Source organism: Mixophyes fleayi, chromosome 1 (assembly GCF_038048845.1).
Source record: "Mixophyes fleayi isolate aMixFle1 chromosome 1, aMixFle1.hap1, whole genome shotgun sequence".
Classification (NCBI taxonomy): Eukaryota; Metazoa; Chordata; class Amphibia; order Anura; family Limnodynastidae; genus Mixophyes; species Mixophyes fleayi.
Genome location: NC_134402.1, coordinates 224,344,334 through 224,366,874, shown reverse-complemented (window position 1 = coordinate 224,366,874; position 22,541 = coordinate 224,344,334). Strand labels below are relative to the sequence as shown.

At 44.3% G+C, this 22,541-nt stretch overlaps 1 protein-coding gene across 1 annotated transcript in view; it reads left to right on the top strand.

Annotated features, from left to right (window-relative positions):
• KISS1R (KISS1 receptor) overlaps positions 1-22,541 on the top strand; it is a 205,043-nt gene that overhangs the window by 172,965 nt on the left and 9,537 nt on the right. Inside the window, exon 4 of the mRNA XM_075190588.1 lies at positions 16,746-16,984. Within this exon, the coding sequence (XP_075046689.1) occupies positions 16,746-16,984 (239 nt within the window). The remainder of the gene's footprint in view (positions 1-16,745; positions 16,985-22,541) is intronic.

Below are 22,541 nucleotides of genomic sequence, written 5' to 3'. Positions count from 1 at the left end.
TGGACAGCAGGTGACTATATCTCCTTAAGTTATTGGGGTAAGGGACAGATGATGTGGTAAATCTGCCTGGCATTTATTTACTGTGTGTATATAATATTCTAGTGTTGTTTGTATAACAATAAATATACTGTTGTATTTTTATAACTGCATTTTGCCTGAGTGACCATACTAATCCTAGAAAGTACTGGGTAGCACTGGGCCAGATAAACCCGGTATCTTCACAGGCCAGGAGTTTCCCTCTAAAACCGGTCCATCTTCTCTCTGTCAAGTGACTTATCCGATAAGAGATTGGAGTAGAAAGACCGCACGACATCAAGGATGCCCTCCTTATCCTCCCTAAGGACACCCTCAGAATCGCGCAAACCTCTCACCTCCTTAAAATCTACTGAGTTCCTACAGCTCTGGAAGGGGTCGGGCGAATGGTACTTCCCATAGTCCCTCTCCAGAATCAAGGAAGCATACCTGTCATATTGTATCTCTCTTATCTGAGCCTTCACCAATCCAAGTTTTCTTCTCAGTGCCATGTAGGTACTTTCTTTTAACAAGTTTCTAGCTACTAGGCCGCGGAAAAAGCTCCTGGTCCTCTTCTTCAGCATCTCCCACCATTCGGACCTTCTCCAACCTGCCTCCAAAAGAGTTTCCTGGGATTTAAAGAAGTCCCTAAAGGACTGTCTTATCACCTCCTCATTAAGGAGCTTAGAGTTCAGGTGCCAGAGGCCCCTACCCTTCCGAAGAGTCTCCGAGGCATTCAAGGACATAGAGAGGGAAACATGATCAAAGAACTCTACTGGCCTCAGCTCCCAAGCCAAGGTTTTTGGGCTCTCTTTAACAAAAAACCTTTCTATCCTAGACCTACAACTACCTCTAAAGTAGGTGAACCCCGTGTGGTCTGGGAAATGGTGAATATACGCATCTACCAGACCAGCCTGCCTAATCATGCTAACTAGAAAAGAGGAGTCATAGCCCAGAGAAGTCCTTGAACCTCCCCTGTCTTTGGTCCTAATGACGGTGTTAAAGTCACCACCAAAAACTATCTGCCGGGCTGAAAAAAGGTATGGCTTTATCGCACTGAAAAGGCACTTCCTACCCCACCTTGTTTGGGGACCATAGACATTGATCAACCTCAGGTCGTGCCCCCTCAGATTGACATCCAGGACCATGCACCTACCTACCTCTAGTTCTATGACTCGCTGGATGGTTATCATGCCGGTAAAAAGCACTGCCACCCCACCGTATGGCTCAGCCGCAAGAGACCAGTAGGAGGGCCTGTGCCTCCACTCCCTCTTGGCTTTGTGAAGGTCAGCCAACTGACCCAATCTGGTCTCCTGCAAAAATAAAAAATCAGCCTCAACCGTGCTGAAAAATTCAAAGGCCATATAACGAGCTTGTCCGGAAAGTATAGATGCCACATTAATAGTGAGCTATAGAAGGTAGGAATCAGCTCACTTATTTTTTAACCGGTTTAACAGAGTTCTCATCAGAGGAACCATATCGCTTACAACTTATACTGGCTGGTAAAACCTCCCCCTCCCGGAGAACCACCACTTCCCCGGAGGGAGAAGCCTCCCCTGACCCAACTATAACCTCCCTAACTTCACCACCCGCCACCTCCCCAAAAGTGACTTCAGCTTTACACGGGACCGAGGGACTACCAAGGGGCTGCATTCCAGAACTAGGTCCCGGGATAGGAGAGGGATCAGGAGGGAGAGCAGGGGGAGAACCGGAAGGGGGGACAGGGGGATGGGCAAGGGTAAGGTTAGGTTCAGGAATCTGGGAAGGGACAGGGTGAGGGAGAGGGATAGGGGCAGGGAAAGGCCCGGGATTTCCCAAGGAATCAGGAACAGGGACAGGAGTGGTGGGGAGAGGAGAAGGATTCGTGAAAGGGGGAGGAGCTATATCCTCCACCGAAGGGGGACCCCCAGAAACTACCTGCTTCTTCAGAAAAGCCCCAGGGATCCTTGATTTGTCTCTAGGTTTGCAATAGGTTGCCGCCTCAACGAGAGATAGACCGCTGGGCTTTCTCCTCTTCCTATCTGTTTTTAACCTGAGGACTAGATCCCCACCCTCAGTCTTGACCACCTAGCCCTCATCTGCTTCCTCCTCATTTGAAAGAAATTGAAAGTTGTTAGACAGGACAATGTCTTTATCCCTGTTTATTTTAGTTTTCTTTTTGCCCTTCTTCCTCTGCTTTTCCCAGACATTGTCTAAAACGGGCACCACCGGGGACTCTACTGGGTTACTAGACTGTGCAACTACCTCGGGGACAGGAACGGGCACTGGCTTAGGAACTACTGTGGAGGACCCACCCCCTTGCTCTCCTTCCACCCTTACGGCTGCTTGAACCATATCCTCGTCTGGTATCTCTGTGTTGTGGGAAGCATGTGGACACTTGCTAAATGGGTGCCCAATTGTTCCACAAAGGTTGCATCTAATTTGTCCACATGAACGGGACTCATGCCCAGTGTCCCCGCAATGCCCACACTTTTGGTGCAGACAGTTGGCACTGAGGTGGCGGAAGTCCCCACAGTGATGGCACATCCTCGGCTGACCTGGATAGAAACATTGATTCCTGTCTCTACTGAGGAAGGCGGCCGATGGTATGTGTGTCAGGCCAGCCTCCGTGCATCGCAGATCGACCATGCAGACCACCCACCACCCCAGATGCCATAGCTCGGGTCCGGTACTTTTACCAGCGGGGACACTAGGCCCGCATACCGTTTTAACCAGAAGGCCAAGTCGGCCACAGGGATCGACTCATTCCTGACTAGTATTGTAACTTTAACCCTTTCTTGCCTTGTTATCGCTATGGCTCTGAAATTTACCCATGGATCTCGTCCCCTACACCCACCCCACCGATTCCAGAACGCCTGCAAGCCCTGATATGAAATGAAGCTAACGTCATACTCGGACGCTCCGATGGGGTGGATGCAAGCAAAGAGATCCACGGGCACGAACCCAAAGGAGTCTAGAAATGCCTTCAAGAAGTCAGCTCTGTTCGGGGAATTGTCACCAATGAATTTAAGCTGCACAACATTCCTACGCTTAGGGGATTGTCCTCATGGAGGCGGACCCCCTGGAGGCGAGCCCACCAACCTCTGGCCTGTACCAGACACAATGCTTGCATAGGAGGTTGTACCCGGGACAGATTTTTTAGCAGAGCCCTGTACCCCAGGGTTTAAATGCATCGAACCGCCCTGGGCATCACCTATATTACCAACGGGCCCAGCATTGGACAAAACAGGACCATCTCTTACCACCTCAGCCTGATTACCCATTATAGACCCACTAAGACCCTTTCCCCATTGATTCCCCATAGCCCCGGAACCAGGCTGCCTATCCCAAACACCAGGATTACCAGCCAACTCCGCATTTCTCTTAGTTACTTCGTCTATTAAGACGGCTGCTTTTTTAACCCTTTTGGTTATCTGCAAGGGCCCGTATATGGAGTCAATGATTCTAACCTGGGCGTGACTTAGGGACCTTCCAACATCAATTGAACTACCTGCACACACCTCCGATTCAGAACCCATGTTGAGCCCGCCTGAGCCTACATACGTGGAGCATACAGGACCAGGGACTAAGCTGCTAGGGGTGGCTGCCTCTGATCCCTGCATAAAAGTAACATTACCAGCCTTTGATGGAAATGGTGCAGTGTTCACATTATACTCACGTATATCACAAGACAACATATTACTTTCAGCTTGTTTTGGTAAAATGCTTATCACCGGTACTAGCCCAGTCTTTGGATCAGTTCATATTTATCACCATTACCTGTTTCCAGAAAAGGGGAGCCAATGGGATCAGATACCACTGCCTGCCTCAGGAGACCCGCACCGGAACCATCGGCCAAAACCGGAAGTGACGCAGGAGATGGAGACTCCGAGTCCACCACGGGAACCACAGCTTGACCAGCGTCCCCACACCCGCAGCACCTGCAGCCCCCACGGGCACCCTCACCGGCGGCTCCCCCTTCTGCTGCCTTATGCTGTTATACAGGTGATTATCAGGTATGCTGTTAGACTGGTCTGTGGGAAGGTTTGCCGGCAAGCGCTCAGAGCTGTCAATGTTAGCAGAAACCTCCATTCCTGAACAGGTCAATTGCTCAATCTCCTGTAGCTTTATCGTAAGTAGCTGCATCGATTCTTCCTTATCTAGGAGGATAGCGTTCAACTCCTCAATTTCTAGGCGCGTAACAGCGCGTTCTGTACTAAACGCACGGTTACTTTTCTTCTTCAATGCCGTGATTTGTTTTTTCAATTTAGGAATTTCCAAAGAGAGCCGCTCCAGCCGTGCCTTTATGGCAGGTTCCTCAGTCTCCCCTTCATCAGAGTCAGGTAAGCCGACTTCTCCTGGGTCAACATCCGCCTCTCCTATACCAGCCACCGCACCGCTAACCACAGAAACTGCTGCCTCCTTTTGGGCCTTCTCACCCATTTTAACGGCCACCACACTGTCTTCTATAGTCATACTTTCTTTGTTGGCCCCCAGTTGTGTCTCCACTAAGGACTCGCCCATATCTGCCGGGGGTGCCTTGTTTGGTATCACCGGCACACATGCCACGTTTGCCTCCAGTTGTACCATCACTGAGGCTAAGTTTACATCTCCCGGCACGAGTCTAGTCGGGGCTTCTCTGTTGCTCTTCACAGGTGCCCCGGAGCCATCCTCCCCTAGTTGTTTCATCACTGGGGCACGTAAGTCCTCGTTCAGTCCGGCCTTAGCTGAAGCTACCATGTTATGGTGCACAGGTACTTCTGACCCACTGTCCTCCATTTGATTTACTGGGGGCACGGTGCAGGGCGGAAATTTTGTCACAGACTGGCTGCACGGGATCCCTGCATTCGGCTTCATGCAGGGAAATTCTGCCTGGGGATCTGCTTGTTTCATAAGGCTAGAACATTCCACACTCCCAGCCAAGTTGGTAGTAGGCTGACTGGGAGTGGAACACACTCCAGACCCTGGATCTAAGCTGGGCCTTCTGGAGGCACTAGGCCTGGGAGCCTGGGGGCTTTCCTCCTCGCCTCCCCCAGGATCCTCCATCCTTGCTGGATCAAACGGAAGCTAATTTGGCTTTGCAGGAGCTCTCCAACACACAACCTACTCGATGGAATTCCCCCCCGCTGTAATACTCTAACAATATTGGTGGCGTTATCAGAAATGACATAAAATGACATCCCTTAGTTTTTGTTACAGATTGTCAGCTGTATGCCTCATAGTGAAGCCGGTGATATACAGAGTAGCCTGCCTCTGAAAAATGTGACGTACTTGGGTACATGCTGCTGCTGTTCCTTCTTCGGAAGGTGAATCACCAACAGTCATATAGCAGTGTTGTGGGTGTAGATGGCAGGTGTCAGGATGTAGCTGAGAGAAGGGACCTAACTGACGATGGACTACTTGTTGTTATTTTTTTAGCATAAGTTTCTGATTTTTCCAACAGCTTGCCATGAACTCGCTTCAAGTGGCGTAACATGGTTGAGGTTCCTAGATGGTTAAGGTCCCTACCTCTACTGACTGTGGCTTTACAAATGGCTAGACAACTGTTGTCAGGATTTGGGTAAAAATAATTACACATGAGGTGGATTTTTTGGTCTTATGCCCAGGCATGACAATGGCCTTCTTCTTATCACGTGCAAGAACTGCTGCCACTGGTGCAGGACTTACACAAACAACATCATCCTCATCAACATCCTCATTAGCGCCCTCGTCAGCTACACAAATATCCCCCTCATCCTGTTGCAATTCCAAAGTGGCATCTTCAATTTGTGTATCATCGGCTACACTTGGGCTGTTCATGCACACATCTGCAGAAATGCTGAAAGGGGTACAGTATCAGAAAGGTCAGGATTACACAAAGCACTTGTGGATCGACTCTCCTCAGAGATTTGTGTCATTTCTGAATTTGAACATACATTTTCCTATAATGCCTTACTGATTTCTTCCAACTTGGCGTTTACACGTAAAAGTATTTGGACACCACTTTTGGAGTCCGAATGACAAGGTCTGGCTTGATCATGACTGACTTTACAAGAAAGTGCCTTAGTGACAGTTGTAGAACAAACACTCATAAAGAAAGGTGAAGGACTCATTCTTTCCTTGCTACTGCCTGTGTAGAATGGGATACAAATTAGTTTTTTCTGCAGATAACTTTGCCTGGATTACAAGTCTTTTTTTCTTGACCAAGGTAAAAGGTGTTATTTTACATTTTTGTTTCCCTGACTTAAAAACATTATGCACTTTTATATAAGCTTTAGCAAATGACGTAGAGGGATTACTATCATCATGACTGCTACCAGCATCTGGTTGGTGCTCCTGGTCTTCTGTGTATTGCTGTGAATCCATTTTGATAACACAGTACAATGTGAGTGCAGATTAAGAACAACACTGCCAGCCCTATTATTTCTATTTCAGTAATGACAATTATCAAAGGAGCAATGGAGCTCTCCTTTTTTTGTTTCACCTATATAACACAGTATAATGTGACTGCAGATGTAGAAGACCAAGCCTACCAGACCTATTATTTCTATTTCAGTAATGACAATTAGCAATGGAGCTCTCCTCTTTGTGTTTTACCTATATTACACAGTAGAATGTGACTGCAGATTTAGAAGAAAAAGCCTGCCAAAATTATTATTTCTATTTCAGCAATTACAGTTAGCAGTGGAGCAATGGAGCTCTCCTTTTTGTGTGTAACCAATATACCACTGTATAATTTAATTGCAAATTCAGAAGAACAAGCCTACCAGCCCCAGTATTTCTATTTCAGCAATGACAATTAGCAATGGAGCTCTCCTCTTTGTGTGTAACCGATATAACACTGTATAATTTGACTGCAAATTCAGAAGACCAAGCCTGCCAGCCCTAGTATTTCTATTTCAGCAATGACAATTAGCAATGGAGTAATGGAGTTCTCCTCTTTGTATGTAACCTATATAACAGTACTATTTGACTGCAAATTCAGAAGACTAAGCCTGCCAGCCCTAGTATTTGTATTTCAGCAACAACAATTAGCAATGGAGCTATGGAGCTCTCCTGAATATCACTGGAGACTTTGAATGACACTGCAACTCCTCCTCTTTGTTTTCTATGTACAACGCTGCTCAACTGCACTGGAGACTGCCAAGAACTGTGCTACCCCTTCTGTGTCCCTCTGTGAAATGGCGCTTGATCGCCATGGAGGGTGGTACTTATAGAATCCAATACTCGCAAGATCCAAGATCCGACAACATAACGATGATGTTTTGCCTCGTTTTCGATTCTGAGGGCGCGCAAAGTACTGAACCGAGTCGACCCGGTACACGGATCTGCTAAGTTCTGGTGTGTTCGGTTCTCGGCCTGAGCATCTCTAATAAAAATTAGCTTTTTTGCTTACAGCTGATTTGGCTGCCTGTGTGTCAGCCTATCCTCCCTATACTGTCTACCTGTGTACAAAATAACCTAGGCTACTAGTGGGTAAAGCAAAGCCCATAATGTGATGTTCTCTCACTTAGAATGCACTCTCAGAACCTAAGAGTGCATCCTGCATGAGAGAACTTTTCTTTCTTCTCTTCTCCTTTAGACGATAGTCATGTCTCTCTAGAAGCACCTCCTGTGACAAATAAAAATATATAATTACAATTTATTAAAAACTTGAGTACACAGGTGGCTCAATGTAAATAAATTACAGAAGTTCTCTGTGGTTTTTCCCATTACCATTTCTTTTTTCAGAAAGTAAAGCCTCTAGTCTGGTTTTCCTTTACTCTCTTAACAATAGCCACCCAAGGAAAAGCAATAAATATCCCAGCCTTTTTAATTCACCAAACAACCCTTGATTGTCGAAATTGATTATTGCTTGGAATTGCCTTCTAAAATATAGATATATACTGCTCCTGAAATTTGTTGTGAATAAAAAAATATTTCTTAACAACATCTGTATCCATGGAAATAAACTGGGCTGCTTTGATTTTTTTCCTGGTTAGTCCATTTTTTAGTTTTTAACAGGCAATTTCATGCACAAGTAATATTGAAAGTTTTAGGAGTTGTTGTACCAAGCATAATGATTTTAATTATGTAATTTTCTTTCTGAGAGAAGATACCCTTTAATTAATTTAAAATTTTCCATTTTTTCTTAAAATACTGATTGGTTAAGCCTAATTTCTGTATTAAAATAGTATTAGAAAAAAGTGAATTGGTACTGCCTTTATTTTTAGTATCACTGTTTACATCATTAAATTAAGAGCCAGCAGAGATTGCCTGAGCAATACTTCCAGGTCCTGTAACTGATGCCAACATCTTTATCATTAGCTGATATCTATTTGTACTTGAGAGGTGGTGTTCACAGGAAACTAAATACTCTAAACTGTTCTATTATATGCCAATAGTGCTTATTTTCCTGTTTTGTACTGAACTCTGGCTGTCACAGTTAAGTGGAGGAGAGTAAAGAGTGCTGCTATCAACCAATAATAGTAAAGGCTAAAAGCTGCTTGGAGACCTGGTGAGAGAATAGCAATGAGTACATTGTGGACTACCCACCAAGTAATGGGCTCAATATTATGCACTGGCATATACAATATAGAGCTCATTACCTGGAGGCTTCCATGATTCAGGCCACCATCAGGTATTCTGCATCAACCCTGGGGAAGTGAGCAGTTATACCAGAGTCCAAGATAAAGTTATCTAATATACCAGGTCAGTACCAGATCCAAACTAAAATACTAGTTCAATAGGCAAATATTACAGGGAAAATGTTTGGACAGGCAGTCGACAGAGATAATTGGCTACATCAGCAGCACATCCAGTAACAGAATACAATAATCGGTCAATGATCTGCCAAAGGAAAAGGGATAATTGCAAGATATGTCATGCTAAGTAAGAAAGATAGCCACAGAGGACAGAATCCCTCAACAAACGATTGCCATATAATGACATAGATAAATAGCAGTATGTTGGTGTGTGATTGCTTGCCTAGTGCCATTGTTTGAAACCAATATTAAAGGACAGTGCAAATCATCTAGTTTGTGCATATAGATCCCTTTGAGCTGCTACATGGTGGAAACATCCCAAATCTCCATAATGTCAATAATATTTGATAAACCCAAAACACTCAAATTCAGTGAAAAAACATCAAATTGTTTAACCTGTGATTACTGTATATGATTTGTATCAATCTTGTAACACATGAATAGGAATATTCTGTATTAATGCCATACAATATCAACAATAATGATTATGTCCTTTTAGTCCTCCATTGTGATTGTATATATGTATACCCAAACTGTAATACATTCAAATCAAGTCTCTAGATGTATTGTGCTCCCTTCCGGATTGTCAGGGTTCCCAAGGTAAGACCACGGAAAGATGATAAGTGAATGAAGTGGTTTATTAGAAAAACAGATAACACTGGTTCAAGATGCAAGACTGGTAATGAACTACAGTTCATAACAATGGAATAAGCAACAATAGTCAGTGATGCAGGCACAGATAGTGGAATGGATAACAGTAGTCAATGATGCGGGTTGATTGGATGACAGGTGTTACGTTTACCATGAGTAGTGGAACAGGTCTGCAGCGATGAAGGAAATCCAATACACAGCAGTAATGGACACACAGCAGAGATGACTAGCAATTTACCACGGATTGTGGCACAGGTATGCAGAGATGAAGGAAATCCAGCGAATAGCAGCGATGAAGACACAGTTGAGATGAATAACAGTTTACCATGGATTGTGGGGATTGTGGCACAGGTATGCAGACATGAAGGAAATCCAGCAAACAGCAGCAATGAACACAGCAACAGAGATGAATAACCAGGAATCAAGGATTGCTTCTCATCAGATAGAGTGACCTGATGATCTGGCAAAGGTTGCTTGAACCAGACAGGCTTATATAGGCCAGAAGCAGGTGTAAAGCTCCCAGCAGGTAAGAACAGTCCAAGTAGCACAGTGACCCCTTTGGTGGGCAGTGGTACTACAGGCAGGACAAATATATGCAAAAGATCCAACAAGGTACCTGTAGACAGGAGCTGCAGAATGCAACTCCTGACGCTGATAGTCATAAATTTGGTCATATGGTCCAGGATTGATACAGATCATATATAGTAATCACAGGTGAATTTGAGCGCTGTGGGTTTATCAAATACTAGTGGCATTATTAGTGTTTGAAATGTAGGCGTTTACATCAACATACAGAGAACTGAGTGGAGACAGGAAAGTGAACTTTGGAAATAGAAGGTGAATACATGACACAAACCAACTTGTCTCCTGCCACTGTCCCCAGCAACACATTGATCGAAGGCCTCTCTACTGATGAAAGACTCTATGGGCCTGAGTCATAAAAGGATATATGTCCTTTTTTTGTGCGTATCATACGCAAAAGTCTTGTGCGCATGCCCAGAAAAGGAGCGATCGACCGGCCATGAGCGCAGAACCTCCACGCTTGTGAATGCAATTGCCACTTACGACGACCTGCGTTTTTGGGGTGTGGAAAGGGTGGTGACGGGGCGTGGTTCCGTAGTCTATTCATAATAAAGGCGTTCCCGTGTAGGGATGTCAAAGTCAGACTTGGTAGAATGTATGTAATCACGTGGTTCTCGGCGTATAGTATGCACCTGCTCGGGATCTAGTTTATATGTCAGTGCCAAAACACTAGCGAACACATTAGGACTCCGGATCGCCATGTGATCGTGACATATGCTCCCAATCGCTTGCATACTCTCTGCCAATTAAACACTGCTATAAAACTCTAAATACACCATGCTCCCTGTATGCTGCTATTATTGCATTTACATTTATGTTTGCTTTTTATTTTTCAAGCTATTACCAAGGTTTGTTTGCTTTGTACATTTTTAAGTGTCTGTTTACTGGTAGCCTATTTTTTATGATTTCAATACTATTTTTGTGTTTTTCCACCTGAGACATATGTATGTGTTCATTTGTTTTTTGTTTTTTTTATACTTTGTTTCATGTTATAGTACACCTGTTTTTACTTCGTTTCTTAGCCTAGTCATAGGGCTGTTTACTAATTTTGTTATGTTTCCTATCTGTTCTTTAGCTTTTCATTGCCATTGCTGGGTAAATGGACATTTACATCAAACAATCACCCTCCATTTTGTGGTAAGTAAGATGGCCCTAGGTGTGCAGGCTTGCAAAGCATATATGGAGAAGGAATAATTTGCCTTTATTTCTTATTAATGTTTTTTCCCCCCTGAGACATAGTCATGTGTTTGTTTGTTTTTTGTTTTTTCTTACTTTGTTTAATTTTTTTGTTTTTGCCGTGGCGCAGCCTGTGGAGAGAGAAGAGGGAAGGGGAGAGAGAGGGGGGGTAGAGAGAGAGGGGGGAGGGTGTGGGGGGGGGGCAGATATTTGCGTGTGGAGAACACAGAATGGGCTGGTACCTTCAATATACTTATGGGGCTTTAAGTGGTTTATAGCTCTTTTGCCGGTGTAAGTCTAAAGCTCTTTTCCCAGTTTACAGCCCTATTTGCACTTTATATTGTGGGGGTTAAGTACCTCCCTTGAGGGGTGTGGCTAATGGTATGAGTGGGGGGGTTTAAAGAGCTCTTATATGGCTAGAGCTGAAAATAGAGGCAGTGTGTATTGTGATGGCCTCTAATTTATGTACTGTGGAGCATTTTAAGTGTTTGAATTGGGCGCTATAATGGACTAAGTGTGGTGGTCAGTGGGGGTGGGGGGTGGTAATGTGTATTGTGCGGGTGTGTAACTTTTGCTTGGAAAGCTCTTACAAGAGCAGTTTGATAGTTGTCAGGCGGTCTCTTTGTCCTGGAGTGCGGGCGCTGCAGTCAGAGGGTTTCTGTAGCGTGTCCCGAGCGGTGTTGTGGCTGTAGTTGAAACGGGGATGCTGTTTCACTTGGCAGACGCGGGCTTAGTTTTCTTCCTAGTTTCCCTGCTTGCCCCTTCGGTCCTGGAGAGTTGTTTGAAGTGTGGTTCCAGGGTAAAGGTGAGTATTCAGGGAGTCGCTTTGTGGGGTGTGTAGGGTCCAACGCGTTTTGTCCTTAGACTTTGTCAGGGATTACTTTGTTTAATGTCTAGTCATGTGGCACAATGGCAAGTTGTGTTCTCCGTTTTATTTGTAAATAATGTTTTCTTTTTTTTCAGCCCCATTGTGAGTTTGGCCAATCCACTTGTAGGTTTAAGTATATTGTAAATCTTTCCTGTGCAAACAGAAGTGTCATTTCCAAGGTGATGAGGTAATGTATTTTTTGTAACATCCTACTCTCTCAAATATAGCGTAGGAGGGTAACCAGCGTCCACGCCTCCAAAACCAGCAACTAGACCATCGTCGCCGGTCCAGGGAGCATGTTTTAAGGCCACGTATCAGCCTCTTTGGGATGTCTGATACTGTCGTTATCGGAGCCAATGCACAACATCTCAACAGCAATACCACCATTGACCAAACTGTTGGCGGTATTGCACTTTTGCGCCCAGGGTCTTTTCAGATCACTGTGGGAGTCGCGGCAGGGATGTCCCAGAAGTCCTTCAGTCATGTGCTGAAGGTTGTTCTGCAGGCGTTACTGTCATGACTCAGGCAATTCATACATCTGTCACTAGATGAGCAGTCCCTTGTGCAGATCAAATGACTCCCTTGCTGAATTGAGGGCAGTGTAATATGCAAGTGGCTCACCACACACAAAACATGAACACAAAAGCCTCTTTTGTGACTATTCCCTAATGATTATCATTGCATATATCAACTAGTATATACCATTATATCCTTTCTTGTGCTTATTATGTTTCATGTAGCACATTTTATTTATGATAATATTTATGGTCCCATAGACAGTATTTCTGATTTTTTCAAAAGTTAACGATTTCATTTATGGAACATGAGTGGTGTAGTGTATTTCCCATTAAAAGCTACAATTATCTGCATGTTTGTGTTTGTTTGAGAAAATAAAAAATTAAAACAAATAAAACACATCCTATTTTCCAACAGGACACCAACGCAGCTACCGCCACCACCGCTGCAATGAAGAAGGGCCACATGAGGAGGTGGTGGTCCAACAGAAGGCAGCAGGGATGGTCCAGGAGGAGGCGGAAGTGGCAAGGGAAGAGTTTGACCTGCCACAGGATGAGGAGTCAGCGGTGGTGGAAGACCATCTTTCCATCTCCCCTGTTCCAGAGCCAGCCTGAACCCTCTCAGCAGCAACAGGTGCTGGTGAAAGAAAGTAAGTACAGGGAAATTGTCATGTAGTGGAATTTTGACTTTTTAAACAAGATAGATGTTGACATAAGAAACAGTTTTCCCTGCCCATTCACAGTAGAGGCCATCCTAAGTTCCCCCAATGGGAAAACTGCTCCCCCTCCCCACTTCTTGTCTTGCGTGCAGCTGGTTGTCTGGAAAATTACAGCCTAGAGCAGTGCTTTCCAAATATTTGCAGTTCACGGCACCCTTAGAGTCTCCAAATTTTTTCAAGGCACCCCTCCAAAATAATTACTGAGCAGTCCTGTTTTAGAAGTAGTTGGGTCAAAAAAATGTAATAAGTATTTAGGTCAGGACAGAAATACTTATTTAGTTGTATGCAAAAATGCCCCCTCTGCATCCAGTCACTCTGCCCCCTCTCACGCTGCCCCCTCTGCCCCTCTAATGCTGCCCCCTCTGCCATCTCTCACGCTGTCCCCTCTCACTGCCCTCTGTCACGCTGTCCCCCTCCTCTGCCCTCTGTCACGCTGTACCCCTCCTCTGCCCTCTGTCCCCCTCCTCTGCCCTCTGTCACACTGCCTCCTCTGCATCCAGTCACTCTGCCCCCTCTGTCCCAGGCACTCTGCCTCCTCTGCCCCCAGGCACGCTGCCCCCCTCTGCAGCCCTCTGTCACGCTGCCCCCCTCTGCAGCCCTCTGTCACGCTGCCCCCCTCTGCAGCCCTCTGTCATGCTGCCCCCCTCTGCAGCCCTCTGTCACTCTGCTGCCCTCTGTCACTCTGCTGCCCTCTGTCACACTGTCCCACTCTGCTGCCCGCTGTCCCCTTCTGCTGCCCGCTGTCCTCCTCTGCTGCCCTTTGTCCTCCTCTGCTGCCCCGCTGTCCTCCTCTGCTGCCCTCAGTCCTCCTCTGCTGCCCTCAGTCCTCCTCTGCTGCCCCGTTGTCCTCTTCTGCTGCCCTCTTCTGCTGCCCTCTGTCCTCCTCTGCTGCCCCGCTGTCCTCCTCTGCTGCCCCGCTGTCCTCCTCTGCTGCCCTCTGTCCTCCTCTGCTGCCCCGCTGTCCTCTTCTGCTGCCCTCTTCTGCTGCCCTCTGTCCTCCTCTGCTGCCCCGCTGTCCTCCTCTGCTGCCCCGCTGTCCTCCTCTGCTGCCCTCTGTCCTCCTCTGCTGCCCCACTGTCCTCCACTGCTGCCCCGCTGTCCTCCTCTGCTGCCCCGCTGTCCTCCTCTGCTGCCCTCTGTCCTCATCTGCAGCCCTCTGTCACGCTGCCCCCCTCTGCAGCCCTCTGTCACGCTGCCCCCCTCTGCAGCCCTCTGTCATGCTGCCCCCCTCTGCAGCCCTCTGTCACTCTGCTGCCCTCTGTCACTCTGCTGCCCTCTGTCACACTGTCCCACTCTGCTGCCCGCTGTCCCCCTCTGCTGCCCGCTGTTCTCCTCTGCTGCCCTTTGTCCTCCTCTGCTGCCCCGCTGTCCTCCTCTGCTGCCCTCAGTCCTCCTCTGCTGCCCTCTGTCCTCCTCTGCTGCCCCGCTGTCCTCTTCTGCTGCCCTCTTCTGCTGCCCTCTGTCCTCCTCTGCTGCTCCGCTGTCCTCCTCTGCTGCCCCGCTGTCCTCCTCTGCTGCCCCGCTGTCCTCCTCTGCTGCCCTCTGTCCTCCTCTGCTGCCCCACTGTCCTCCACTGCTGCCCCGCTGTCCTCCTCTGCTGCCCCGCTGTCCTCCTCTGCTGCCCCGCTGTCCTCCTCTGCTGCCCTCTGTCTTCCTCTGCTTCTCCGCTGTCCTCCTCTGCTGCCCTCTGTCCTCCTCTGCTTCCCCGCTGTCCTCCTCTGCTGCCAGCTGTACTCCTCTGCTGCCCTCTGTCCTCCTCTGCTGCCCCGCTGTCCTCCTCTGCTGCCCTCTGTCCTCCTCTGCTGCCAGCTGTCCTCCTCTGCTGCCCTCTGTCCTCCTCTGCTGCTCTCTGCCCTCCTCTGCTGCCCTCTGTCCTCCTCTGCTGCCCTCTGCCCTCCTCTGCTGCCCTCTGCCCTCTTCTGCTGCCCTCTGTCCTCCTCTGCTTCTCCCAGCCATAAAAAAAAGAAAGAGCACATAAACTTACCAATCCGCCGGGCGCCAGGACCCAGCAGCCTCCTCTCTCCCGCAGCTGTCACTGATGTCGATATTCAGTGACGTTGGTAAGTTTATGTGCTCTTTCTTTTTTTTATGGCTGGCACCCCTGGGAACCGCCGGCCTAGAGGGTGAGACTCTGCTTGACAACATTTGCAATGAAAAAATTAGGCAAACACACAAAATTATACTATATACTTCTTATTACTACTGTGTTCAGCATAATACAAAACTTTTGGCCTGTTTCTTAGTAACATCCCATTTCTGCACTATACTGAGCTTGAAAAATGCATACCTATATGAACAGGAAACTAGACCTAGCATTTCACCACATGGATGTATTTCTTAATACATTTATAATGCAGTTACTACATTTTGGCATTTCTTTTTTTCAGCTGACGAGGAGTTGATGGATACAACAAGACCACACAGTCAGAGGCTACTCAATGAGCTCCAAAAAGAAGAAAAAAAAATATTTAAAAAAAAGCCAAAAAAATAAACAAAAATTAATATTTAAAAAATTACTAAATAAGTTGTATTAATTTTTTAACTGTTAATATTATTGTTCAGATTATTATTTGTTGATTAAAATTGTTACTTTTGTTTAAAAAGCTGGTGTGCGTGTTTTGATTTACAAATTATTATTATGTTATTATGATTAATTTAAGTAAAGCAGTGGATAAAAAAGCAATGAGGAAGAGACCAAGTACAATATAATAGGGGCACACCTCATATTAATGCCAGGCTTAGTGACAAAGTTTGTCAATTGTAGTAACAACAACCACCTATTCATGGATGCCAGGGAATTAGACATGCTGACACTTTGGGATTTACAAAGACGATTGGTGGTATAGGCAAACAAAGTTGCATAACAACGATGAACACCTATTTCAATGTTCATTACAACCACCACTGTAAAACAAACAAGAGTAGTCAGTAAGACACAAATCAACATTTGAGAGATACACCGACGTCCTATGGCATTGGAAAGCTTTGCGTTCGCTGCCGCGGTTACAACGGAAAAGTGCTGTGTTGACTTACATCTTAGTTTTTCATGAAGTGTACGGGCGTCATCGCATATGGTAGGAACAGTTACACCCGAAGTCATTAAGCTGCACGTCTTGCTGACTTTGGCCGTTCACAGCCGCCAGGTTCAAGCTTCATTGCATGCACATACGCTGTGCTCAGTATGCTTGCCTTAATGACTCAGGCCTTATATATTTATGTCAGCCCCTTAATAATCAGGCCGGGGCACTAACTGACATATGAGTACAGGTTAGGGGCTTCATACTTCTTTCAATGTTTTATTTGAAGATTTCTTCATACATTTAAAAAGAAACCTTATTTCCATGGATCTATAAGCTAAATCAATAACAAGAGATGATTCCTCTTGAGAGTGCTACATTTCTGGATATTGCCATTACTAAAAATCTTCCCGTGCTTCTAAAACAAAATGAAAGTTAGATATCTATGAAAAACCTTTACTTTAAAATTGTAATCTTTTTATTTTTCTCATTTGCCTTTGCAGGTTCTTTCATTGTATCTATCCCAGTCCCTATTTATAATCAGCTCATAGAAGGCTATTGGTTTGGACCACAGATGTACTGCATTGAATCTTTCCCATCGGTTTCCCATGAAAAAGCTTTCATCCTTTACAACTTCCTTGTGGTGTACCTGCTTCCACTGCTCACTATTTGCATCTGTTACTTTGCTATGGTCTACCAGATGGGACGGCCTTCTGTAGAGCCAGCTGACAACAGCTACCAGGTAACAGTTTGTGAGATATGCAAATATGTACGTGATATCTATGGCATTTAATGAATCAATCAACCAAAACCTAAAAAATTAGTTTTGAGTTACCTTTTACTAATGTAACATAGAAATGAGACTTTATTTTGAAAAATATAGGCAAAAGCAGACATTCCAAAAACCTTCTTTTCACAAAAATAAAGGAGTCTCAAACATGTGATGATTTTTTGAGTTTCATTCTAAATACAACCTTTCAGTCAAAGAGGTTTTGCCAGGGTTACCTCACTTGGTCTTTAACATATAGAATGTTTCATCACACTACTGAAGCCAATCTTGCCAGGCACCGTGAATTTCCAATATATTCCCGATTTAGCTCTCCCCACTACTTTCTTCTTCTGGGGATCTTTACTAGAGAGCAGCTGGTGACACCACTGGAAAATCAAATTACAGGAGGTTTCTGACTGGGTTGCAACATCATTTGCCTCCACCAGCTTCTAGTAGAGGTACTGAGTACAAAAAACAGATGGGCATGCAAAATGCAACAGTATCACACAAAATGCAAAAATGAAATGGTACCTTTTTGGCGCAGTTTGGAGTGCACTAGTAGAAGACAAGAGTTACTTTTTTTTACCTTTGGATGAAAACAACAAAATATTTGTTTTTTACAAGTGACAGGAGTCCATGAAAGCTTCTCTCTGCACCCTAATGGGGGTCACTTAGAATAAGACACAAGTCTTATTTTTTTTTCCGTAAAATATGCATTTTTGTACTGAGCATGTGAATAAAAAAATCCATATATCCGTATAATGATTTTTGTGTATCCCTGACTTGTGGCTCCTTATACCTGAAGAGGTGGAACAGGGGAGGGAAGGGGCATGTAAGCAGAAACTGAGTACAGTATTGGTATGTTATGTGACTCGTTCAGATGCAGACACATATGTAGATACTCCTGTCAGGAGGCTTATCTCTTTCAAGTGCTCAAACCCTGGAGCAAAATCCATGCTGCCGACAGACCTTTGCAGTGTTAAAAAAAATAATTAAATATATTTATTCGTTTTTAAAAGGCAAACACCCCCAAAAAAGTTAATATCTCTCAAAAACCACAATCAGCACCAGGAAATGACAGACTGGGCTGATCATACTATTACAGTGAAACACGCATCATGGGATCCTCCTGTCATAATGGGACACAGTTCTAGCCTGTTCTGCATGGTCCTGAATTCCCTAGGAGAACTGAGCCAAAAAAGGAACAAAAAAAACCCTGCGATGAGCACCAGGCCTCATCCCAATAATCCTGGCCGTTCGGTGTTAGGTTATGCAAATTAGTTTCAGTGATCCTCATTGATAATATAAAGTTCAAGGTCATTCAGGGAGTCTGTACGCAATTAATCATTCAGAGCCACCAATTTTTATTTATTTATTTTTAACTATATATATATATATATATATATATATATATACACCAGTCATCACCATCAAATTGATGATCGGCTGTAAGGCACCACAGTGTTCTGCAGTTGCCAGACAGTGGGGAAAATAGAACATATATAAAACAGGGACATACAAGGTAAATAAAATAAACATTCGGACATCATCATCATTTATTTATATAGCGCCACTAATTCCACAGCCTCATTGGAGCTTAGTCTAAATTCCCTAATATAGACACACACTCACACACAGACAGATAAGACAACTTTAAATTACCCCATAAGAGTGGGAATACACATGCAGTTTTAGTTCAGTTCAGTCACCAATTCCACCATACTGTTTTGAAGTTACGATTAGCTCGTATAGTTGCACATATAATAAAGCTATGGAACCCAACTCTTCCTATGTATTGCTACATTAACAGTGTTAGATTCAGCGTAATGTTAGCCTGTCATTCAGTTAAATCTTGCCATTTTAATTAAACTCTGCTGTTTAGCAATTGTCTGTGGCAGACTCTACTACTAATACCTGGGTGCAAATTGTTCTTCTACTAGTTCTGCATTTGACCATTACCCTGACATTTTCCTAGTTTCATTATTACCTGCTGTAAAGGTGCAGGCCTGTTCTTATACCCTACCCCCAAAACCTCACCATGTGTGTGGAATTTACTGTCACACACTCCTCAATGACATTATCATGGGGACTGTGCTTCGGAACATTCAAGAATAGTATTTGTATTCTTGGGAGTCATGTACAGTGGCATCTGGCAGGCTCCCGATTCCAGCACATCAACATATGTGTGCAGTGAAGTCATCATGCACAAGTGGGCAAACAGGATTCTGGCAGCGCTAGGCTGGGCTTTATAAACCCAGTTATGGCCCTCCACTCTCTGTTTGTGATCTTGGTGCTGACCCAAGGCAATGAGCAGTCATTCTCCCATTCACCCCCTCTTCCATCTCCTCCACTACTTCTGGACATGAGGCACATGGGACCAGCCCAGGAACATATAAGGAATGCTGAGTATGGGACATATGGGTAAGAATGCTGAGTATGGAATGGAATATAGTAGTGGATGGAAATGTTACGCAGGAGACAAATAAATTACACACTAGCTGTAGTACCCACCGTTGCCCTGGTTTTAAACTTCAAGTTATTAAGTTATCAATGAGTTAGTTGTAACTGTCAACATTTTAAAAATAATTAGTAGCTAAGATGTCATTGAAATCCATCCAGTGGAGAGCCCAGAACAGACTTTTTGAGTCAAAGTTCTGCCCAGCATACACCAGCGGGAGATCAAACAGGGACCCCAAACACTCCATTAGGCATCCCAGACCAATTGCCACCCCTCAGTGAAGTTTTCACCCAAAACCATCCAGTGGAAGAGCCAGAACAGGCTCCTCACATCAAAGTTCTGCCAAGCATACACCAAAGGGAAGTCCAACTGGGACCTCAACCCCTTAGCATGTCTTCTGGGATCCATTGTAACCAGTCTGTGAAGGCTTCATCCAAATCCATCCAGTGGAAAGCCCAGAACAGGCTTTCTGTGTCAAAGTAATGACCAGCGTACACCAACAGGAGGTCCAACCTGGACCCCAAACACTGCATTATGCATGAGGTCCCCTTGGCGCACAAATAAGGTGCAGATAATAACAATAGAAAACCCTGGTATTTATTCCTGATAGGGTTGAATAGATCCCATAAAAACACGCAATGTGAATATAAAGTAAGGTTGCAACCTACAGATGTATCTCATATTATGTAGTGCAAAAAGACAAATATTCATAAACATACAGAGATTATCAATACAGTAATGTATCACAAAGTAATGGTTCCTCCTATGGAACTATGAAGTCTGGTAGGCAACTTGACAGACTTCCTATTAGGCAGAATGTTGATAGGTATGCCTTTACCGAGGCAGTAATAGGGTCCCAAGTATGAGGTGTTTTAAAGTCTTGTTCCCTTGTAGCATATAGCCGGGAGCTATATGTTGAGGGTTGGTAAACAGTATCCACTTATAAAGTCTCTGCATATAGCAGGCTATATCTGCCAATGTCTGTTGTTGCCAAAAGTCAAATGCTTAAATGAGCTTGCTGGCTTGTTGTCAGGACAGTAGAAGGCTGAGGACTTACCCCATGATGATCGTTACCAAACTTTTTATCTCCCAGTTACCGCCAGGACGCTGGTCTAGCAACCCTATCAGGAATAAATACCAGGGTTTTCTATTCTTCTTCTGTGCACCTTATTTGTGCGCCAAGGGGACCTCCTGTTTTTTATTTCAAGTGTGTTATCTAAGGGTTGGGATTACCCCTTAATTCTTTGGCCCCCCATGCAGCAATTCTTTCAATACCCTCTAACAAGGGAGCGTGAACCACCCTCAACTTTTAACTGCATTATGCATCCCAGACCAGTTGCCATCTCTCAGTGAAGTTTTCACCCAATACCATCCAGTGGAAGAGCCAGAACAGGCTCCTGGAGTCAAAGTTCTGCCCAGCATTCACCAACTGGGAAGGTCCGACCGGGACCTCAACCCCCTAGTTGTCCAAGTTCATACAGGTGGAAGACTTAGAACAGATTCCCCGGTTCAAAGTTCTGCCCAGTGTACACCAGCGTGGGGTTTGATAACACAGTAAACACACTCACGTTTATTAATAACAATAAAAGCATATTGTAAAACATTGTGTGTGCAGATACTCATACCGGAAAGATAAGTAAACAAAGCACAGTGTGTCAAAGGTCTTTAAACTTCCCCAGGTTGATAGAGACACTGAAAGATACTTCTAATGTAGATGTTCAAAATAGCAGTAAGGTGTTTTGTCACAGAAAATAATTAGCTCTCCTCCTTGTGATTTTCAAACTATATTACAATAGATGCCTTTTGTTTTTCTAGCTTTTTTATTTACTGAAGAAATAGAAGATAAAGATCTGCTGATGATACGTGTTTAAGAGTATCAGCATTCTGTTGAAGCGTCATTTATTTAAAATAATAATAAAAATTGCCCCCACCCAAAATGTTCCCAGCACCGTCAACAACAGGGAAACCCACAGCATGGGGTCTCACTCTCATAATGTCACTCAGCTCTACCATTCTTAGAACGCAGTAGACATCTCTAGAGTGATCACACAAAAATAAATATGGACCTCCCTATAGAAGAAAACAGCCCAAAAATAGATTAAATTAAAAAATAAATAAGAGCACTTTTTTCTTGTTTAAAATAAACACACATTAATACTATGTAATTTATTACAGATAGTGTTGAGACGTCACATGGGCTTTCATGATAACTAACCACGAGAGAGTGGCTTTTCCATGCACTGACCAATCTCTGTATTGATTAGCTGCTGACAGGCCGCTCAACCTTTCAGTTGCGTCATGGCTCAACAAGAAGCATGTTCTCGATGCTCCAAAGGGTTTTTATTTTTCCCCAGTGGATTGCAAGCCGAATAAAATATTTAGGCGAGTAATAAAATGGTGAATGAAGGTGTGTGAAGGAGTTTTTATTTTTAACAATGTATTTATATATGTGTGTTTATTTTACAGTATTGTTTTACAGGTACACTACATGTCCCAGTAGGCCCTGGATGCCAGGAAATGCTGGCACTTGCAGTACTAAAAGTGCCAGCATGCTCTAGCAGCCATAGGTATGCTGGAACTTGTAGTTCTACATGGAACTACACCAGTTATTGAAGTAAGCATTTAATTTATTGAAAACTGTTGTGGAACACTTTCAATAGAATGTACTAGTTGAATGACAGCTAGAATCTGTTTGTTTGCTATGACAACAACTCCACTTTGACTTTTTTTGAACTTTTGGCAAATCTGTCCCAATATCTGTTTATTTTTCTTTATGGTGGATCATCTGCACCATACATCTCAAGATGCATCTAACACAAAAATTAATATTTGAACCAGACATACTTCAGTATGTCAAAATTTCCTCTAAACATAAAGTGAAATAAACAACAGAAGTTGGTCTAAACATTTCTTTCTCTTCTAATATACCTTTGTTTTTATACTGAATTTAATACTGTATATCCTTTGAAACCAGAATATGAAAAGTAAAGGCATTGACAAAATTATTGAAACCCTATATTTAATATTAGATAGCACAGGCTTTGGTCAAAATAATATCAATCGACCACTTCC